This window comes from Cervus canadensis, chromosome 20 (assembly GCF_019320065.1).
Source record: "Cervus canadensis isolate Bull #8, Minnesota chromosome 20, ASM1932006v1, whole genome shotgun sequence".
Taxonomy (NCBI): Eukaryota; Metazoa; Chordata; class Mammalia; order Artiodactyla; family Cervidae; genus Cervus; species Cervus canadensis.
The window spans coordinates 28,232,423-28,254,333 of record NC_057405.1 but is presented as its reverse complement, the minus strand read 5'-3'; the positions used below and the strand labels follow the sequence as shown (position 1 = coordinate 28,254,333).

At 41.3% G+C, this 21,911-nt stretch overlaps 1 protein-coding gene across 7 annotated transcripts in view; it reads right to left on the bottom strand.

Annotated features, from left to right (window-relative positions):
- SENP6 (SUMO specific peptidase 6) overlaps window positions 1-20,497 on the bottom strand; it is a 133,059-nt gene extending 112,562 nt beyond the window's left edge. For 6 of the 7 annotated variants that reach the window (XM_043439585.1, XM_043439587.1, XM_043439588.1 and 3 more), the window contains exon 1: window positions 20,047-20,497. Coding sequence is in view for 3 of the 7 variants with exons in the window: in XM_043439581.1 (XP_043295516.1) it covers window positions 20,047-20,098 (52 nt within the window). In the remaining 4 variants the exon portion in view is untranslated. The remainder of the gene's footprint in view (window positions 1-20,046) is intronic. The other variant, XM_043439584.1, reaches the window with a different exon arrangement.
- Window positions 20,498-21,911: the final 1,414 nt, after the last annotated feature.

Here is a 21,911-nt window from a genome sequence, read left to right as displayed (position 1 = left end):
ACAGATAGTAAAGGAAAAATAAGACTTTCTTAGACAAATATCCAGAGAACTTGCTGCTGTTTTGCAAATGTTTTTTTTAAAAAAGTCCTTTGGAGGGAAGAAAAATGATGTAGGTTAGAAATCTGAATGTATATAAAGAAAGGCTATTGAGAAGGAATAAGTGAAGATAAAATTAAAACTTCAATTTTTCTTATTTCCAATAGCAGGTAGTAGTTTGAGGAAAATAACATAAACAAGGTATTTGATTATATATCTTCTGTGTTGTATTTACATAGAGATACAGATTGGGAAGAAAGAAATAAAACTTTGTTTGCAGATGACATGATCATCTAGGTAGAAAATCCGAATCACTCAAAAAAGAAAAAAAAAAAAAAACCACCCTCTTGGAACTACAAAGCAAATACAGTAAGGCTGCAGGATACAAGGTTAATACAAAAAAATTACACTTTCCTATATACCAATAATGAGCAAGATGAATGTGAAATTAAAAACACAATAACACTGACATTAGCCCCCCAAAAATGAAATACTTAGCTATAAAGCTAACAAAATACATACAAAATCTACACAGGGGAAACTACGAAACTCTGATGGATGAAATGAAAGAAAAACTAAATAAAATGGAGAAGATACTTTGTGTTCATAGATAGGAAGATTCAATACCATCAAGATGTCAGTTCTTTCTAACTTTATAAATTCAATGCAACTGCAAAGATTTAGCAAGTTATTTTATGGATGTTAAGAAACTGATTCTAAAGTTTACATGGAAAGGGAAAAGATTCAGAATAGTCATCACAATGGTTGTTTAGTCTGACTCTTTTTGCCACTCCAACTGCAGCCCACCAGGTTCCTCTAACCATGGGATTTCCCAGCCAAGAATACTGGAGTTGGCTGCCATTTCCTTCTTCAGTGGATCTTCCCAATCCAGGGATTGAACCTGCATCTCCTGCATTGCAGCTGAATTCTTTACCACCGAGTCACCAGGGGAGCCCAGTCACAATGTTTAAGAACAAATCTGGAGAACAGACACCAGCTGACTTCAAAGATTTATAAAGGCACAGTAATCAAGTCAGAGTAGTATTGGCAAAGAACAAATAAATCAGTGGAAAAGAATACAGAGCCCAGAATAGAGCCACATTAGTCAACTGTTGTTTGTCAAGGGTGGAAAGGCAAAACAACAGAGCCAAAGACAACCTTTCTGAAAATGGTGCTGGAACAACTGCACGTTCACATGCAAAGTAATGAATCTAGACACGGACCTTATGCCACTCACAAAAATTAATTCAAAGTGAAACAAACTAATTTAAAATGGATCACAGACCTAAGTGTAAAATACACAACTATAAAACTCCTAGAAGATAACATAGGAGAAAATCTAGCTGGTATGGAGATGACTCTTTAGCTAAAACACCAAAGGTATAATCCATGAAAGAAACAATTGATAAACTGGACTTCATTACAATTAAAAACTTTTGCTCTGCCAAGAAAACCAGAAAACAAGCCACAGACTGGGAGAAAATATCTACAGAAAAACAAATCTGATAAAGGACTTTATCCAAAATATACATAGAACTCAAAGATTTAAAAAAAAAAAAAAACCTGACTAAAAAATAAGTCAAAGACCTTAACAGACACCTTATCAAAGAAAATACAGACATGGCAAACGAGCACATGAAAAAATTCTTCAAATCATATGTTATAAGGGAAATGCAAACTAAAATAATGAGATACCACTACCCATCCATTAAAACTGACAAAATCTGGAACACTAACACCAAACGCTCCGAGGATGTGGCACAAGAGCGCTGGTTCACTGCTGGGGAGAGCACACAACAGTGCAGGTTCAGTTTCCCACAAAGCAAAACGCGCTGTTACCACGCGGTTCAACAACTGCACTCCCTGATATTCACCCACAGGAGTGAAAACTAACGTCCACACTGAATCCACACACAGAGAGTTACAGCAGCTCCATCACAACTGGCAAAACTTGGAAGCGACCAAGATGTCCTTCAGCAAGTAGGTGGATGAATAAACTGTGGTAAATTAAATGAAATGTTATTTGGGGGGGAAAAAAAGGAGTCGCCAAGTCATGAAACGACATGGAGGATGAAACGACCTTAAATGCCCATTACTCTGGAAAAAAAAAATATCAGAAAAGTAGACCTACTGTATGATTTCACCTAGATGACATTGTGAATAGGCAAAACTATGCGCAGTAAAAAGGTCAGTAGTTGCAAGGATGAGGTGGGTGTGGGGGGTGGAGGGATGAACAGGTAGAACAATGAAGATTTTTATGGCAATGAAAATACTCTGTATGATACAATAATGATAGGTATATGTCATTATACACTTGTCCAAACTCACAGACTATACCACACAATGTATAGTCTATGGGTGAACCATAATGTAAACTACGGACTTTTGAGAGATTATGATGTGTCAATGGAGGGTTATCAATTATAGCAGACATACCACTCTGGTGGGAGATATTGATATTGGTGAAGGCTATGCATGTGTTGGGGTGGGAGGTATATGGCAAATCTCTGTACCTTCCTCTCTCAACTTTGCTGAGAACCTAAAATTTCTCTTTAAAAAAAGAGTAAAAAAAATAAGTAAACCTTTTGCATAGTTAGAAAAAGAAGTCTTCTCTGCCCAGTTTTATTTTTTATTGGAATATAATTGCTTTACAATGTTATGTCAGTTTCTGCTGTACAAGGAAGTGAATCAACTAGATGTGAAATATATCCCCCCTCCCTCATAGACCTCACTTCCCCAACCCCATCCCACCTCTCGAGGTCACAGAGCACTGAGCTGAGATTCCTGTGCATTACAGCAGGTTCCCACTAGCTAGGGATTTTACTCATGGTAACGTATATATGCCAATCCTACTCCCCCAACTAATCCCCGCCCCCCCCCACCCGTGTCCACATGCCTGTTCACTATGTCTGCATCTCTACTCCTGCTCTGGAAATAGGTTCATCTGTACCATTTTTCTAGACTCTACATATATAGATATATGTGGAACGCATGTATATTCCACATATGTGCATTTATATATGATGTTTTTCTCTTTCTGACTTTCTTCACTCTGCGTGACAGACTCCAGGGCCATTCCTGTCGGGCTTCACTGAGTTATAACTGAACAACTGGGTAAGTTCAAGGTGTACAGCGTAACGACCTGACTTAAATATACTGCGGAATAATTACTGTTATATGCTCAGTTAACAACTATCATCTCATACAGATGAAAGAAAGAAAGAGAGAAAAGGAAGAGAGGGAAGGAAGAGAGGGAAGGAAGAAAACAAAGTTTTTTTTCTTGTGATGAGAACTCTTATGATTTACTTTAACTTCTAAAGAAGTCAAACTACCACACAATTGCACTCATTTCATATGCTAGCATGGTCATGCTCAAAACCCTTCAAGCCAAGCTTCAACAGTACATGAACCAAGAACTTCCAGACGTACAAGCTGGATTTAGAAAAGGCAGAGGAATTTGATCTCTGGTCAAATATGCAGAGATCAAATTGCCAATATCCGCTGGATCATCGAAAAGGTAACAGAGTTCCAGAAAGACATCTACTTCTGCTTCACTGACTACACTAAAACCTTTGACTGTGTGGATCACAACAAAGTGTGGAAAATTGTTCAAGAAATGGGAATACCAGACCACCTTACCTGCCTCCTGACAGACCTGTATGCAGGTCAAAAAGCAACAGTTTGAACCAGACATGGAACAATGGACTGGTTCCAAATTGGGAAAGGAGTACTTCAAGGCTGTATATATTGTCACTCTGCTTACTTCACTTAGATACACAGTACATCATGCAAAACACTGGGCTGGATGAAGCACAAAGTGGAATCAAGATTGCTGGAAGAAATATCAATAACCTCACATATGCAGATGACACCATCCTTATGGCAGAAAGTGAAGAGGAACTAAAGAGCCTCTTGATGAAGGTAAAAGAAGAGTGAAAAAGCTGGCTTAAAACTCAATATTCAGAAAACAAAAGATCATGGCATCTGATTCCATCACTTCATGGCAAATAGATGGGAAAACAATGGAAACAGTCACAGACTTTTTATTTTTGGGGGCTCCAAAATCACTGCAGATGGTGACTGCAGCCATGAAATTCAAAGACACCTGCTCCTTGGAAGAAAAGCTATGACAATTCTAGACAGCATATTAAAAAGCAGAGACATTACTTTGCAAACAAGGCCTGTCTAGTCAAAGCTATGGTTTTTCCAGTAGTCACATCTGGATGTGAGACCTGGACAATAAAAAAGGCTGAGCGCTGAAGAATTCATGCCTTTAAACTGTGGTGCTAGAGAAGCCTTTTGAAAGCCCTTTGGACAGCAAGGAGATCAAACCAGGCAATCCTAAAGGAAATCAGTCCTGAATATTCATTGGAAGGACTGATGCTAAAGCACCAGTATTTTGGCCACCTGATGCGAAGAGCTGACTCGCTGGAAAAGATCCTGCTGCTTGGAAAGACTGAAGGAGGAGACAACAGAGGGTGAGATGGCTAGATGGTATCATTGATTTAATGCATGTGACTTTCAGCAAACTCCAGGATATACTGAAGGACAGGGAAGACTGGTATGCTGTAGTCCATGGGGTTGCAGAGTCGGACACAGACTGAGTGACTGAACAATTATGTCATCGAGGACTATGAACTATAACCATCCATCATTTTTTACATTACAGCCCCAGTACTTATCTATCCTATAACTGGAAGTTTGAACCTTGGACCACCCTCATCCAAGTCCCCTACCTCCCTTGCCCTGCCTCTGCACATCTGATCTTTTTTCCTATGAGTTTGGGATTTTTTATTGTTGTTTCATTTTAAGCTCCCCCCCTTTTTTTCCTTAAAGATTGCACATATCAGTGGGATCACACAGAATTCTTATTTCACTAAGCAAAATGATCTCAGGGTCCACCCATGTTGTCACACATGGTAGGAGTTTTCTTGTCTAAATAATATTCCACTGAATATATATCCACATCTTTATCCACTGATGGACACTTAAGATTGTTTCCAGGTCTTGGCTACTATAAATAACATTGCTGTGAATACTGGGGCACAGTGTTTGTTTCCTTTAGATATATTCATATAAGTAGAATTACTGGATCATAAGATAGCTCTACTTTTAATCTCCTGAAGAACCTCCATACTGTTTTCTACAGGGGCTGTACCAATTTTACAAACCTGACAACAATGCATGGTTATATGATAATCATTCTACAAGATGTAAGGTGATATCTTATGGTGGCTTGATTTACATTTTCCTAGTAATTAGTGATGCTAAGCACCTTTTCATCTGTTGTCCACTTGTAGGCCTTCTTTGGAAAAAATGTCTATTCAAGACCTTTGTCTATTTTTGGTTCGATTATTTGGAGGTTTTACTATTGAGTTTTATGAGTTCTTTTTATATTCTGAATATCAACACCCCTATCAGATTCAGAAGTATTTAATAAAGTCTTTTTAAGGAACTTTTTCAAATATAAAGAAAACATAAGAAACAGATACACTAAAATAGATTTTCAAATTCTGTTACCCCAGCATGGATAGCTTATCACTCTGCTATAATAAAAACCAAAGAAATGAACAGTAATTAATTAAAAAAAAAAAAAAAGGTAAAGTTACAATACAAGGGACCAATAAGACCAAAGAATTTCATGTATCACAAAAACTGCAAGACATTAAGAAAAAAACCCACTATTTTTAAAATGTGCTCATAAAATTATTCCATGCATTAAAAACTAAGCAGTAATTTTATAAGATGTATGCTCAACACATGTAATTCAACCAAGGTTTACTATCCAGACTTTATAAAGAACCCCAACATTCCAACAGAAAACAAAATGTGAAGACATGAGCAATTAAAAATAAAGGAAATACACACAAATTAACCTAAAAAACAAAACAAAACTCATAGATTACTTTTTTAACTTATTCAAGCACCACAAGCAAATAGAAGAGGGATTAACTCTAGGTTGGCACTCAATATTTTTTGAATACTGCATGGACAATGAGCAAATTTTTTAAATACAGCAATAAAGATACTCAACCTCACTATAAACAGAGGTATTACAAGTTCAAATTGCCATCCAATAAACCCCTTCAGACTGGCAAAAACTAAAACATCAGACATTAAGTGGGTGATGATGTGTATAAACAGGAAATCTTAAAAAGTGCTAGTGAAAGCACTTTGGAGATCAATTTGGCAATATCTAGGGTGAAGCTGAAATTGGGTCATGTACCCAGTAATTTCAATGCTAAGAAATACTCTAGATCAGATGTAAACAAAGTATGGCCCAGCTAAATCTGGCCTGCTGCTTGATTTTACAAGGCCCATGAGCTAAGAATGTGGCTTTTACATTTTTAAAAGGCTCTTCCCTGGTGGCTCAGACAGAAAAGACTCCACCTGCAATGCAGGAGACCCCAGTTCAATCCCTGGTTCAGGAATATCCCCTGGAGAAGGGACAGGCTACCCACTCCAGTATTCTTGGGTTTTTCTGGTGGCTCAGACAGTAAAGAAACCACTCACAATGGAGGAGACCTGGGTTTGATCCCTGGGTTGGAAAGATTCTCTGGAAGAGGGCATGGCGACTCACTCCAGTATTCCTGCCTGGAGAATTCCATGGAGAAGTCTGGCGGGCTACAGTCCATGGGGTTGCAAAAAGTCGGACATTACTGACAGACTAACTTTCACTTCACTTTTCACTTCAGGGGGTGAAAAACAAATCAAACAAGATGTTTCATGTTACAAGAAAATCATACAAAATTCAAATTTCAGTGCCCATAAAGTTTTACTGGCATACAGCCACACTCATTTGCTTATGCATTATCTATAACTGCCTTCTAACTAAATTGGCAGGCAGCACAGTTTGAAATGCAAAGTGTAAGATATTCACTATCTGGCCCTTTACAGAAAAATTTTGTTGACCTCTGCTCCAGAGAAACACACACATGTGCACAAGGAAATGTACTTTTAAAAAGTTCATAGTAGCAATATGAGACATCCTAAGACATTGATAGTAGCAATGTATGTAAAAGTAAAAAAATTTGATACAACCTAATTTTCACAAAAAAAGGAAATGCATAAATATAATGTAGTATACATTCATACTACGACAAAGAAACAGAGCTATTCTTATCAACATTATTTCTCAATGCTGTAAGAATGAAAAACAAGTTACAGAAGAATATAGTATGACATGATTTACAATACATTCTAACAATCTGCACAGGTGCACAGGTTCAAAGATATATACATAAAGTACAAAGAAATGTATAGGAATGCCTACCACACAGAGGTTGGTGGTTACACCTGGAGTGGACGCAGTAAGATGCAAAAATGAAAGGGTTCACCCCAGTTTCACTGTAGCTAACACTGTACTAACATTGGATTAGAAATGTTTTCTTTAGGCTAGGAATTAGAACACGAGTTTTTGCTCTATTATTCTTTATATTCCACACAGATGAAATATTTCCTAATAATTTTTTAAACTGTCATTGATAAGGTTTTACAATAATAAAAAATTGAATTTTTGAAAAAGTATCACTGACACAGAAGTTAACTTCTGCAAACTAGAAATATAAAAGCAAGAAAAGAAAAACCTAAAGAGAGAATTAAATGCAAACATCAGGAAATCTCCGGCTTCCCCAGTGACACAGACGGTAAAGAATCCACCTGCAAAGCAGGAGATGCAGGTTTGATCCCTGAGTCGGGAGGATCCCCCGGAGGAGACAATGGTAACCCACTCCAGCATCCTTGCCTGAAGAAACCCATGGACAGAGAAGCCTCGCAGGCTACAGTACATGGGGTTGCAAAGAGTTGGACACACATGAAGCAACTGAGCACACACACACACCTCAGGAAACCTCAATAAAGCAATTATAGGTTGCTCTGTAATGCTTTAGTCCCAAACTTTCTTAAGAACCTGTCAAGATTCTCCAAAGGCAATGTCTTAGAGCCCTAAGCCATCATGTTACAAGTCTGGGCACTTTGCTGCAGAGACCACATCAAGAGGCCCTTAGACTACATGGAGAAAGAAGGGCCCAACTTCCCAACCTGCCCATTAGACATCTGAATACAGCTACCTTGGAACTTCCAGGCCAGCCCAGCTACCGCTGAATAACTCCCACAGATGCTACATAAAGCAGAAAAATCACCCAGCTATGGTGATTTCCTCAAATTCCTAAACTTTAAAAAAAAAAAAAACAACCTTTATTTTTTTTGATATAGAAGACAGACTACAGTCCAATATTATCTGAAGATGAAGTCTGAATATACTATATTCTTGGAAATAATATCAGACTTCTCCATGAGCCACAAAAACCACAGTATTCTTTGCCTCAGGATGCAGCTCCTGTTCATTGTTCTCAGTTTATCAACTTCTTCATTCCATTCAGTGGGTTTCTATGTATCTTTCGGCAGGATGCTGACATCCAAGTAGTTCCATCCAAGGCCAACATCAGGCAGCAGTGTGGTGCTGCTGGTATTGCTGGAAGGATACTGATCTTCTATGGAATCAAAGTATCAGTACCTTAAGCCAAAGTAATGTAGTTGGTAATATCTATATACAGAATAACAACTCTAAAAATACAGTTATCTTGAGCACACACAGTCCAAAAAAATGAATAATTTAAGAAATGATCACAAGAGACAGATGGCTCCAAATGTTCCTCTGCTCCAAGGAAAGGAAGACCGTCAAGATGGCAGGGGAATTCAACAGTCATGAGATGGACCAATGAAACACTGTAATTCTGAAAGTGTAAATGCAAAATTCAACAAGGAGAAAAATGACAGGTTCATAGTAAACTGAAATTAAAATAAGATAAACTTGAAAACCAGGTATAAAGCCTGTAAAGGGTGAAGACAAAAGAGACTCAGGAGTTGGTACTCAAAACTTGTGAGGAAACACTGATTAAGATTTGCAGAGTTAATTACTAGAATGACAAAATTAAATCATTCTTTTTTATCTCCTGTGATAATAGAGAATGGAGACCAACGGTGAACTGAAGAAAGAAGTTTAAATGCCAAAACACAGAATCCCACCTCATCCAAACAGTGGCACAGGACTTTCAGAAGCAAAGAAGATACTGGTTTCCATGATCATGGAAGTCACTAGAAGTCACGGTGGTAAAAGGGAGTACCTTCACCATATTGCTAAGATTTACTGGTAGATTCAAACACAGAGGAGGTTGCAAAGGCAAAGTTTGCAGATCTTTTTTTCAATACAGGAAAGACAAGAAGGTTATTACATAGTCTACAAACAAGTCTCTGGAAATTTCTAGCTGTTCCTGTTCTTAAAACTGGCTTCAATCTTTCCAAAAAATAAACAAGTACATTTGTTATACACTTGTACACAAGCACTGTTTACTTTCTTCTCCTTGCTATATTTCAATGATTATGCAGTTAATGTGGGAGGAAAAAAACTCTCCTGTTAAAAACTAAGCATGAAATGTACTTGAAATAACTCTCCCAAATCAAGATCAGAATATGGCTTACTGTCTTACTTCTCAAGCCTGTGGTTTCAGAAGGCCTCAAAGTAGTTGCTGTTAGCTTGGGACAAGGCACAGGGTCCACGTGTCCCAACTTGCCTAGGGCTGCTTCAATTTTAGTACTCAAAGTTAGTATCCACAGGAGACAAGAGGTCCTAATTTTTGGTGATGGACACAGAAGGGTCTCAGAAGTACAAAAGGCTAAGGCAGCCCAAAAAACAGGAGCTAAGAGTAACACTGTTAGTGTCAAATGGATACTGCATGGCTACTTTCTGTTTTTTAGGTGATGTAGGCAACCATAATTGGCAGTTCACAATAATGGATCATCCATTGTGGCATCACTACAAGTAACACGACTTAAGTGCACAACTGAAGTGGGTTGTAATTGTGATCAACAGCCTGCCTTTGACTTTCTGGATTAACTGCTGTGTTTTGGACTGAGATGACATTTAATTTTTAATACTGTAAACAGTGGTGACCATATTTTCTAAGAGATTAGGTAATGGAAATGAGAAGGATTATAATAACAACTCCAGCATATCACTGAATGAAAGAAAAAAAGGAAGGAGAAGTTTCTATCATTCTTCCTCTTTTCTTCCTTATGCTTGCTTGGTTTCAGAAATTCTTGAATCAGTTACTAATCAAAGAAAAATTAACCAATGACTATGTTGCAGGTTTCATTCCAATCCCAAAGAAAGGCAATGCCAAACAATGTACAAACTACCACACAACTGCACTCATCTCACACGCTACCAAAGTAACGTTCAAACTGCTCAAGCCAGGCTTCAACAGTACATGAAACATGAACTTCCAGATGTTCAAGCTGGTTTTAGAAAAGGCAGAGGAAACAGAGATCAAATTGCCAACATCCATTGGATCACAGAAAAGGCAAGAAGAGAGTTCCAGAAAAACATCTACTTCTGATTCACTGACTACACTGAAGCCTTTGACTGTGTGGATCACAACAAACTGGAAAATTCTTCAAGAGATGGGAATACCAGACCATCTTGCCTGCCTGCTGAGAAATCTGTATGCGGGTCAAGAAGCAACCATTTGAACCAGACATGGAACAACAGACTGGTTCCAAATTGGGAAAGGAGTATGTCAAGGCTATATATTGTCACCCTGCTTATTTAATCCATATGCAGAGCACATCATTCAAAATGCCCGGCTACACGAAGCACAAACTGGAATCAAGCTTGCTGGAAGAAATACCAATAACCTCAGATACACAGATGACACTACCCTTATGGCAGAAAGTGAAGAACAACTAAAGAGCCTCCTGATGAAAGTCAAAGAGGAGAGTGAAAAAGTTGGCTTAAAACCCAACATTCAAAAAACTAAGATCATGGCATCGATACCATCATTTCATGGCAAATAGATGGGAAAACAATGGAAACAGTGAGAGACTTTATTTTCTCAGGCTCCAAAATCACTGCAGATGGTGATTGCAGCGTGAAATTAAAAGACACTCGCTCCTTGGAAGAAAAACTATGACCAACCTAGACAGCATATTAATAAGCAGAGACATTACTTTGCCAACAAAGGTCCATCTAGTCAAAGCTGTGGTTTTTCCAGTAGTCACATATGGATGTGAGAGCTGGACTATAACGCTGAGTGTCAAAGAATTGAAGCTTTTGAACTGTGGTGTTGGAGAAGACTCGAGAGTCCCTGGGACTGTGAGGAGATCCAACCAGTCCACCCCAAAAGAAATCAGCTCTGAATATTCACTGGAAGGACTAATGCTGAAGCTGCAACTTCAATACTTTGGCCACCTGATGCGAAAAACTGACTCATTGGAAAAGACCCTGATGCTGGGGAAGATTGAAGGCAGAAGGAGGAGACGATAGAGGATAATGTGGTTGGATGGCGTCACTGACTGGATGGACATGAGTTTGAGCAAGCTTCGTGAGTTGGTGATGGAGAGGAAAGCCTGGCGTGCTGCAGTCCACGGGGTCACAGAGTCAGATATGACTGAGCAACTGAACTACGTTGCTATTTATACCTTTGAGAAAAATTACAAATGTGTGGTCTATCTTTTGGTCTTCCTTTAGCTTCCTAATCTGTCTAGAAATTAGAAACTTTTGGATCTCAAAAGAACTGTAGTTCTCAAGTTCAAGAAACAATATGACTCTGTTGAAAGTATTTAAAACTACAACAAGAACAAAACACCAAAGAGGTATGGGAGAGGAAAGATGGCTGCCAATTCTTTTCCACCATTCCTGATGAATGAAGGTTCTACTTCCCCTCCCCTTGAATCTGAGCTGGCTCTGTGGCTTTCTGGCCAATCAAATGTGACAGAAGTGACACTGTGATTTCTGAAGTTGGGCCTTAAGAGATCTGTGGCTTCAGCTTTTGCCCTCATAGAGATAAAATGGAATCAATAAATGGTTAAGTCACTCAAGTCGAGTCCGACTCTTGGTGACCCTGTGGATTGTAGCCCACCAGGATCCTCCATCCATGGGATTCTCCAGGCAAGAATGCTGGAGTGGGTTGCCATTTCCTTCTCCAGGGGATCTTCCCGGCCCAGGGCTTGAACCCAGGTCTCCCTCATTGCGGGCAGACACTTTAACCTCTGAGCCACCAGGGGGAGTCCCTATAATTCCCTATTATTTTTTCCTTCTCTGGTCCAGGTCCCCTGCCCCTAAAGGTTAAACAGGTAAGAAAAATGGGAAAGCAAAGGGATAAAGAAGGAAAGGTGGGAAGAAAGAAGGAAAGGACTGCTGAAGGAGGTTGAGGCTCTAGCACAGGTCCCAGGCTCCGATTCTGCTGACGCCCTAACTTGCTCTAGGTCATGTAATCCCTCTAGACCTCCTGACCTCCTCAAATTGTCAACAAACTTTTGTAATGGCAACATTACAATACAACACAACATTACAGCATACGTTATTGTATTAACATTACAATAACATTACAGTACAGTAACACCTAACTTATAGAAGTCTAGATGTAAAAAACATAACATCATTCTCTCTTCCCCTCTCACTAGTCAATCTAGAATATCAAGAACAATTAGCTAATACCTAGGAAAAGAAAGGTAGTAAGTGAAAGAGAGTAAAAACCAGAATTCAAATAAGAGAGAAGGCAAGCATTAAGAACAGAAAAGCAAGAAAAGTTTTTCTCTTTTCTACCTGCTAAGAAAATAAATATAATAACTTATACATAGTATTTGGAATTACATGCCTGGAATTGTTCTAGAGTTTACTATATATTAACATGTTTAATCTTCATGGCAACCTTATGAGGCAACTGCAATTATTATCCTTGTTTGACAGACACGAAAACACAAAGGTTAAGTTATCAATCCAAGATCTCAGTGCTAGTGAGTATAGAGCTAGAAGATGAATTCTCACCTTCTGGCTTCTGACTTCATGTTCTCAATGCATTTCTTATGAAAATTGCCTCCATTTCATTTGAGGTTCTACCCGACTGTTCCATGTGAGTACATGAAATCAAGTGATAAGCAGAATTTACTGATTAAACTGGAAAGCAATTAGGAAATATATATAGCTAAAGCAGTAAACACAGAATGACACCATGGTATAGTTTCTAAAAGGCAGTACAATCAAAAGAGGAAGGAGTAGGGCTAAAATGAAGAACGTTGTGGTGTGACCTGCTGAGCAGGCCAAAACTAAAGACCTTGCTCATATATCAATGCAAGCGTGCTAAGTCCCTTCAGTCATGTCCAACTCTTTGCAACCCCATGGGCTGTAGCCCGCCAGGCTCCTCTGTCCATAGGATTATCCAGACAAGAACACTGGAGTCGGTTGCCATCTCCTCCTCCAGGGGATCTTACTGACACAGGGATTGAATCAGCATCTCTTATTTCGCCCATATTGGCAGGCAGGTTCCTGACCACTATCACCACCTCAGTTCAGTTCAGTTACTCAGTCGTGTCCGACTCTTTGCGACCCCATGGACTGCAGCACGCCAGGCCTCCCTGTCCATCACCAACTCCCGGAGCTTATTCAAACTCATGTCCATTGAGTCGGTGATGCCATCCAACCATCTCATCCTCTGTAGTCCCCTTCCCCTCCTGCCTTCAACCTGTCCCAGGATCAGGGTCTTTTCCAATGAGTCAGTTCTTCTCATCAGGTGGCCAAAATATTGGAGTTTCGGCTTCAACATCAGTCCTTCCAATGAATATTCAGGGTTGATTTTCTTTAGGATGGACTGGTTGGACCTCCTTGCAGTCCAAAGGACTCTCAAGAGTCTTCTCCAACACCACAGTTCAAAAGCATCAATTCTTCGGTGCTCAGCTTTCTTTATGGTCCAACTGTCACATTCATACATACTGGAAAAACCACAGCTTTGGCTAGACAGACCTTTGTTGGCAAAATAATGTCTCTGTTTTTTAATACACTGTCTAGGTTGATCATAGCTTGTCTTCCAAGGAGCAAGCATCTTTTAATTTCATGTTGCAGTCACCATCTGCAGAGATTTTGGAACCCAAGAAAATAAAGTCTCTCGCTACTTCCATTGTTTCCCCATCTGTTTGCAATGAAATGAGACTGGATGCCGTGATCTTAGTTTTTTGAATGTTGAGTTTTTCTTTTTTTCCATTTATTTTTATTAGTTGGAGGCTAATTACTTTACAATATTGTAGTCGTTTTTGCCATACATTGACATGAATCAGCCATGGATTTACATGTATTCCCCATCCCGATCCCCACTCCCACCTCCCTCTCCACCCAATCCCTCTGGGTCTTCCCAGTGCATCAGCTCCGAGCACTTGTCTCATGCATCCAACCTGGGCTGGTGATCTGTTTCACCCTTGATAATATACATGTTTTGATGAACGTTGAGTTTTTAAGCCAGCTTTTTCACTCTATTCATTCACTTTCATCAAGAGGCTCTTTTGTTCCTCTTCACTTTCTGCCATAAGGGTGCTGTCATCTGCATATTTGAGGTTACCGATATTTCTCCCAGCAATCTCGAGTCCAGCTTGTGCTTCATCCAGCCTAGCATTTTGCATGATATACTCTGCATATAGGTTAAATAATAATCAAGGTGGCAATATACAGCTTGACGTACTCTTTACCCAATTTGGAACCAGTCTGTTGTTCCATGTCTGGTTCTAATGATTACTTCTTGACCTGCACATCGATTTCTCAGCAGGCAGGTAAGATGGTCTAGTATTCTCATCTCGAAGAAGTTTCCACAGCTTGTTGTGATCCACACAGTCAAAGGTTTTGGTGTAGTCAATAAAGGAGAAGCAGATGTTTTTTCTGGAATTCTCTTGCTTTTTTGAAGATCCAACAAATGTTGGCAATTTGATCTCTGGTTCCTCTGCCTTTTCTAAATCCAGCTTGAATATCTGGAAGTTCTTGGTTCATGTACTACTGAAGCCTGGCTTGGAAAATTTGGAGCATTACTTTGCTAGCATGTGAGATGAGTACAATTGTGCGATAGTTTGAACATTTTTGGCATTGCCCTTCTTTGGGACTGGAATGAAAACTGATCTTTTCCAGTCCTGTGGCCACTGTTGAGTTTTCCAAACTTGCTTGCATATTGAATACAGCACTTTCACAGCATCATGTTTTAGGATTTGAAATAGCTCTACTGGAATTCCATCACCTCCACTAGCTTTGTTTGAAGTGATGCTTCCTAAGGCCCACTTGACTTCACAATCCAGGATGTCTGGCTCTAGGTGAGTGATCACACTATCGTGGTTATCTGGATCATGAAGATCTTTTTGTATAGTTCTTCTGTGTATTCTTGCCACCTCTTCTTAATATCTTCTGCTTTTGTGAGGTCCATACTGTTTCTGTCTTTTATTGTGCCCATCTTTGCATGAAATGTTCCCTTTTCTAATTTTCTTGAACAGATCTCTTAGTCTTTCCCATTCTATTGTTTTCTTCTATTTCTTTGCATTGATCACTGAGGATGGTTTTTTTATCTCTCCTTGCTACTTTTTGGAACTCTGCATTCAAATGGGTATATCTTTCCTTTTCCTCTTTGCTTCTCTTCTTTTCTCAGCTATTTGTAAGGCCTTGTCAGACAACCATTCTGCCTTTTTGCATTTCTTTTTCTTGTACATGGTTTTGATCACTGCCTCCTGTACAATGTCATGAACCTCCATCCATAGTTCTTCAGGCACTCTATCAGATCTAATCCTTTGAATCTATTTGTCACTTTCACTGTATAATCATAAGGGATCAGATCTAGGTCATACCTGAATGGTCTAGTGGTTTTTCCCTACTTTCTTCAATTAAATCTGAATTTTGCAATAAGCGCCACCTGGAAAGCCCCTATTCATATTCATGGAATGCCAATCATTTAGGAGAAATGGTACTTTAGTTCAGGAGATGGGGTGAAGTATTTACTATCCCCCATAAAAATGACAAATGGATTGGATTCTGAACTTGACTTGTATGTAAAAATAAGGTATAATTGAGGGAAAATGGAAAATACTTTTCATTTGGAAACACAAGCAGTTTTGCTGGATAGAGGACAACACTGCAGTAGTTTAGACCAATCTCTTCAACTAGTAGACAAAGTCCACAAAGGGAGAAGGGCCCAGAATGAAAACGAAGTAGTAAATACACACAGACACACACACATATGAAAGGGAAGTAGAAAAATATGAGAGAAAATATTGGTTATGCAGTTAGTTAGTAGAAGAAAAAACATAAAGGGAAAGAAACTATTATAGAATGAACAAGAGCACTATAAAAAAAAAAAAAAAGAAAGAAACAAATGAGAGAGGAGTTAGATTCGCCAGAGGTTCCACAGGTGAGAAAATGAGAATATCCAAAGAAAGAGAAGGCGCTAACTACCAGCACCTTTGCCCTATACTGCAAGCCTCGTAACTGACCTCCCTGACATTCTTCTGCCCCTCCCTAGAGCATTCTACAAGTGGTACACCTTGACCTTTTTTTGAAACAAACCTGAGGATGTTAACCCCAGTCTCCTCTTGTAACATTCTCCTTACTAGCGCCACATGGTCCTCTCAGTTCCCTGAACATACCAGGCTTCCTCTACTGCAATCGCCCTGGCTAGAAAGCTGCCTCTCCACCTTTCCCTCTCCTAGTCACCCTTCAAACTGCCCTAGTTAGATCAAATTCTCATTATCACAAATAATCCCCATTTGTTGCACTTGACAGCTGTAATTTTACACTTACAAGTATGATTATTTGATTACTGATTCTCTTCACTGGACTGTAAACTCCACCGGGAAACCTCCCCTGCCTCCACTGTGCCTCTCAGCACAGTACCTACAACATTACAGTTTCTCAGTGAGTATCTACTCAATGAGTGAACAAAAGAAACCTCCCAAACTATCACAAGAGGGAAAGGGGCAGAAGACAACTTTAAGTGAACAGAAGAGAAAGAACAAATCAAAGAGGGGGAAGAAAAAAATTCAATACAAGCTGTGGCCTAATTCAATTCACACCATTTCAGTGTGATACTATACTGACAAAATAAAGCACAATAGTAACCAGTGGCTCTCCTTTTCCCTAGTGAAGGTAGAGAAAGAACTGGAATTAGTATTTAACATCACAGTTTGTGAGAATGTAAAGCACTATTTAGAATATGGACGACAAACCAGCACCTCAAACTTAAGATGACGAAAACCGAGCTATGAGGTTCTCATTCCTATACTCCATCTCAATAAATGGAGTCCCCCAACCCCCCACCAAACCAAAACCCTAGGAGTCATCTCTGATTCCTACTTCTCTCTGATCCTCTATACAATGCATTAAGAAGTTCTCAAATAGATCTTCCATCTATCCACTTCTCTTTCCTGATGGCCAGTGCTACCATCCTAATCCAAGCCTCTCTTATTTTTCAAACCGCTACAATATTCTAACTAATGGCTCTGCTTTTACTCTTACTCTGCTCTAATTTACTCCAGGAGAAAAGTGATTTCTTAAAAAGATAAATTGTATCATTAACTCCATTGCCCCAAACTCTTCAACGATTTCCTACTTTTCAGAATCAAATAAAAATTCATGAACTTTCATGATCTGCTCTCTCTCATATCTGTGCTTGTTACTGTGTTCTGTGCTTATTACATTTCAGCCATAATGATCTTTTTTTAAACAAATGAAATCCTATATCATCTCAGAACCTTTACAGGCATCATCCTCTCTGCCATACTCTAGTCTCACAGTTATTACCTTAACACAGGTGTGACCTCCTCAGGAAGGCCTTTCCTGACCTTAACACTATGTAAAATGGCTTTTTCTATGTATTTCTTCCACAGCCTTATACTACACTATTATCTTCTTGTTTATTTCATTAACAACAAATAAAGATGCTCCAGGTGCAAGAAGTATGATGGTGAAAAGAAAAAGTTATTGCTTTAATGGAGCTTCTATTTTTACAGGACTAAAAAACATGAAGACAAATTTATCACGTGAAAAGTGCTACCATGAAAATAAAACAGAGGAATACCATGTTTGTACATGCGAGTGTGGCAGCATGACATTTTGAATTGGCTGTCAGGTCTGAGCAGATCTAAATAAAGAAGGAAACAACTATGCAAAAAAAAAAAAGTGGTAAGGTTGTTCTAAATGGATTAATTTTTAGTTATAAAAATTCCCGCCTACTAAAATATAAGTCCTATGAAGGAAAGGACCCTAACTATCTTATGCACTGCTGTCTTTACTTTGGTAAAGTGCCTAGCACAGAGTAGGCTGACATAAATATTTGCTGAGTGAATATTTGGCAAGTTATATTGGAGTATCTCATCATTAAAAGCATAAAGAACCAGAAGAATTAAATATAAAAAATCTAAGTAGTCCTAAATATCATTTCACTTATTTAGTAGTACTAAATATCAGCCCCTTATGCTAAACAAGGCACCATTCACTTGCTTATGTAAACGCTGAAAAAGAAGTGATGAAATTCAATTTTTTCCACTAGAGGAATTCATAGACCCTGAAGTTAGAATAAGCTAAAAACAGCAGCTTTAAATTTACCTCAGCCCTGTAACCGTTGGCCTTATTTATGCTCCTTCCATCCTCCCAATGTTCATCACATAGCACCACCTGTAACACAAGCTGCACCACGCTCAGCCTCTGACAGGTAACTAATCAGCCCAAATGAGAACGGAGATTGAATGGAAGAAATATGAAGTGAAGCCAGAAAACTCACAAGCTTTCCACATCTTCTTACTACAAATCTCATACAAAACTCATCATTTTTAAATAAAGGCTGGTTTGCATAACAAGGTAAAAAAAAAATTTTTTTTTGTTCTGCTATACTTTAAGGAAGAATGAAAAATATTAATATTTCTTTTCCCACTCACCTCTGCTAAGTCACTTCAGTCGTGTCCGACTCTTTGTGACCCCATAGACGGCAGCCCACCAGGCTCCCCCATCCCTGGGATTCTCCAGGCAAGAACACTGGAATGGGTCCCACTCACCTCTACTGGTCCCTATTTGTTCATCGGACTGAGTACCTACTGTGTTCCAGGCACTGTTCCCAATGCAGTTAAGAAGACTGTAAACACGGCATACGCATCCTTCGACACCCTCTTATAGGACCATAGTGAAGTTGTACTATCTTAATTCAGAAATGTTTCCAATTATTTTTAAAGTACTGCCTATATCCCATGTGAAATTCATCTTTGCGAAATTGTCCAAAGGAGTAACCCTTTTTTTTTTTTAGCAATCACTGCACAGCAGACAGACCTGCTCTCCCGAACTGATTAATAAACCCAATTACCAGCAAAAACTGAATCCACAGTCAAATTAAGCAATGAACATTAGAGTTCCTGATCCACAACTACAACGAATTTAGCTGTATTGGGGGATCTTTATATTTGGCCAAAAGCCAATACTGTTACCATTACCACCATCCCCAACAATAATATGTAGGTTTTCTTAACATTGGCTTAGTTCACCTACAGATGTTTAACTTTTCCTCACAAGTGAATAAAAATGGAATCACTCGAGCTTTGTCTGTTAGCTTAGGTGACGACCCCCAAATTGATATTATGTATCTCGTCTCTTTCCTCAGATACATTACTTCCTAAAATACGTTCAGCAAAACACATTTCTTAGGGCCAGGCCTAATCTGAATGCTGGCTGCAAAAGGAAGCCTGAAGCTCTGCGAAACAGAAAGGCCTGGGGGAGGGGGGGGGTGTTAAAACAAGCTCCAGGAAACTACGTCTCCCCTCCCAAAATGGTCTGGCCCCCGATTTCACCCAACCTTTTAGCAACTTGAAACTTTTCACAAACACCAAACAAGAGCCGAGCGCAGTCGGCTCTCATCCCCAGGCCACCACGGAGAAAGCAAAAAAATGTCAAAGAAAAAAAAAGACAGCAGTCTCAGAGGACGCCCAGAAACTCCGGCTCGCGACCGGTCCACCGCCTCCCCCTCACAGCCTCCCGGCTCCCGGCCGAGCCCCTCGCCCGGGCGGGCTCGAAGCCGGCGCCCCCACAGCAGCTTCCCTCCCCGCCATCGCGCCCGAGCCGCCGCCCCCCGAACCCACCCGGCGCCCGTCACCGAATATCCGGCAATCAGGGGCCCACATTTTCCCGTCTCTGCCCACCCCCACCCCCTACACGGGCAGGAATAGACGTACCTTCCAGAAAAGTAATCTCCCCGGCGCTGCCGTCGCTCTTGCCAGCCGCCATCTTCCTCCTCCCACGCCGCCGCCGCCTTAATCCATGGCCCGCGCCGCCGCCGCCGCCGTCGCGTTCGCCAGGATGAGGGGCCGCGCCGCAGGAGGGTAGCCGCCGCAGGGTTGCGGGCCTAGCACTCGGCCGTGAGGCGGGCGACGCTGCCTCTTCCGGACGGGCCTACACAAAAGCAGGCCGGCTCCCGGGGCCTATCCGCGGGCGGGCGGCGAGGCCCGCGGCCTGGGCTGGCTCAGGCCCCGCCGGGCGAACGCGAGCGGCGACGGCGGCGACGGCGCTTCCCGGGCCCGGTGCCTCTCGGCCCGCGACTCCCCATCCACCGCCCGCCCAGGCCGCTTTTGAAGCTTCCCCCAGCTGCGGGCCCGCAGGAAAGGGGGGGGGGGGCAGAAGGCGAGCTCACAGATACGCTTCCCTCAGTCCCGGGCCGTAAAATGGCCGCACCCGCCGCGCCGGGGCGGCGAGGTCTCCGCGACCCACAGGCGCCCCCCGGGGCCCTCCGCTCCCAGTGCCGCCGCCGCCGCTACGGCCGTCCGCCCACCCCGCCCAGGCGCGAATGCATCAGCCGAGGCCTCTGCAACTGTCCATGTGGACAGGGGTGGGTCTCCGCTGCCACCGCCTAGCGTCCGTCGCCACAGCAGCTTCAGCCGCCGCCGCCGCTCCTCCCCCACGGGCGCTGCTGCTGCTGCTGCTGCTGCCGCCCGGCTCCCGCCCCCGCGCCGCCGCCGCCGCCGCCGCCCCCAGCGCGGCTCCCCCTCAGGAGCCCGGGCTCTCGCGCGGGCGGAGAGGCTGCGGCGCCGCGCAGAGCCCCGCCGCGTGGCGCCCGCCGCCCGGCCCTCGGCGGCGAGGGCCCAACGCGGCGCCGGCTCGGCCCACACACGCCGGGGCCGGAGTCGCTGGCGGGCCGGGCCGGCGCTGCATTCGGCCTCCGCGGCAGCACGGTGGCCTGAGAAGGACTCTTTGAGTTCATTCCTCTGAGGGGGCCTTCGGGCCTAGACCATAGCGAAGTGGAGAGAAAAGGTCGAGTGAGGTAGCGCGATCACACTTGTGGAAAGTGATTTGTGGGCTTCTTCATTGTTAAAAAAAAGTTTTCAAGGTAATTCATCAGGGAAGTTGCTACAGTACCCTTTGGATGACAGTGTAAATTTTAAAAAAAAAAAAAATCGCGTCTTTTTGTGTGCCTGAAACTTAAAAAGCCGTCCCCCTGCCTTACCGGTCAGTCAGGCCTTACGACTACAGGTAACTGTGTCATGTTCGTTTTTCTTTTCTTTTTTAATTAAATGTCATGTTCACTAACGAATATTTGGAAAATACAGAAAAGGAAAGAAGTTATGCATAGTTCCACCACGAAACTCACAACTCCTTTTGGTGTGTGGTCTTCCAATCGAACATTTTTCTTAAATCCCTCACTGTCCTCCCTTGGAAAAAAAACACAAATGTATGCCGTATATGCATGAAAATTAAACAGCAACTAAAATGATACAGGAAAACTATGGTTGAGTCAATCAAGGAATGAACTAGTTTAATTGCCCTGGGGCCAAGGTATAAGTCAAAAAAACTTTGTTTAAAACTTCTTTTAAAGTCTTTTCCTAAGATGAACTAATAACCTTTCCTGACTTAGTAAGAGTGATATAGTGAATATGTTATCATTTGCTATTTTTGTTGCTTGAGGAGATTGAATGATAGTTGTGATGGTCTAGGACAAAGAGTCTGTGCCAATGACAGTATCATGCTCAGGCAGGTAGATCATAGCCACATGCGGTTGACTAGACTCATTTATACAGACTCTAAAATGTACTTTTGGAAAGAATTT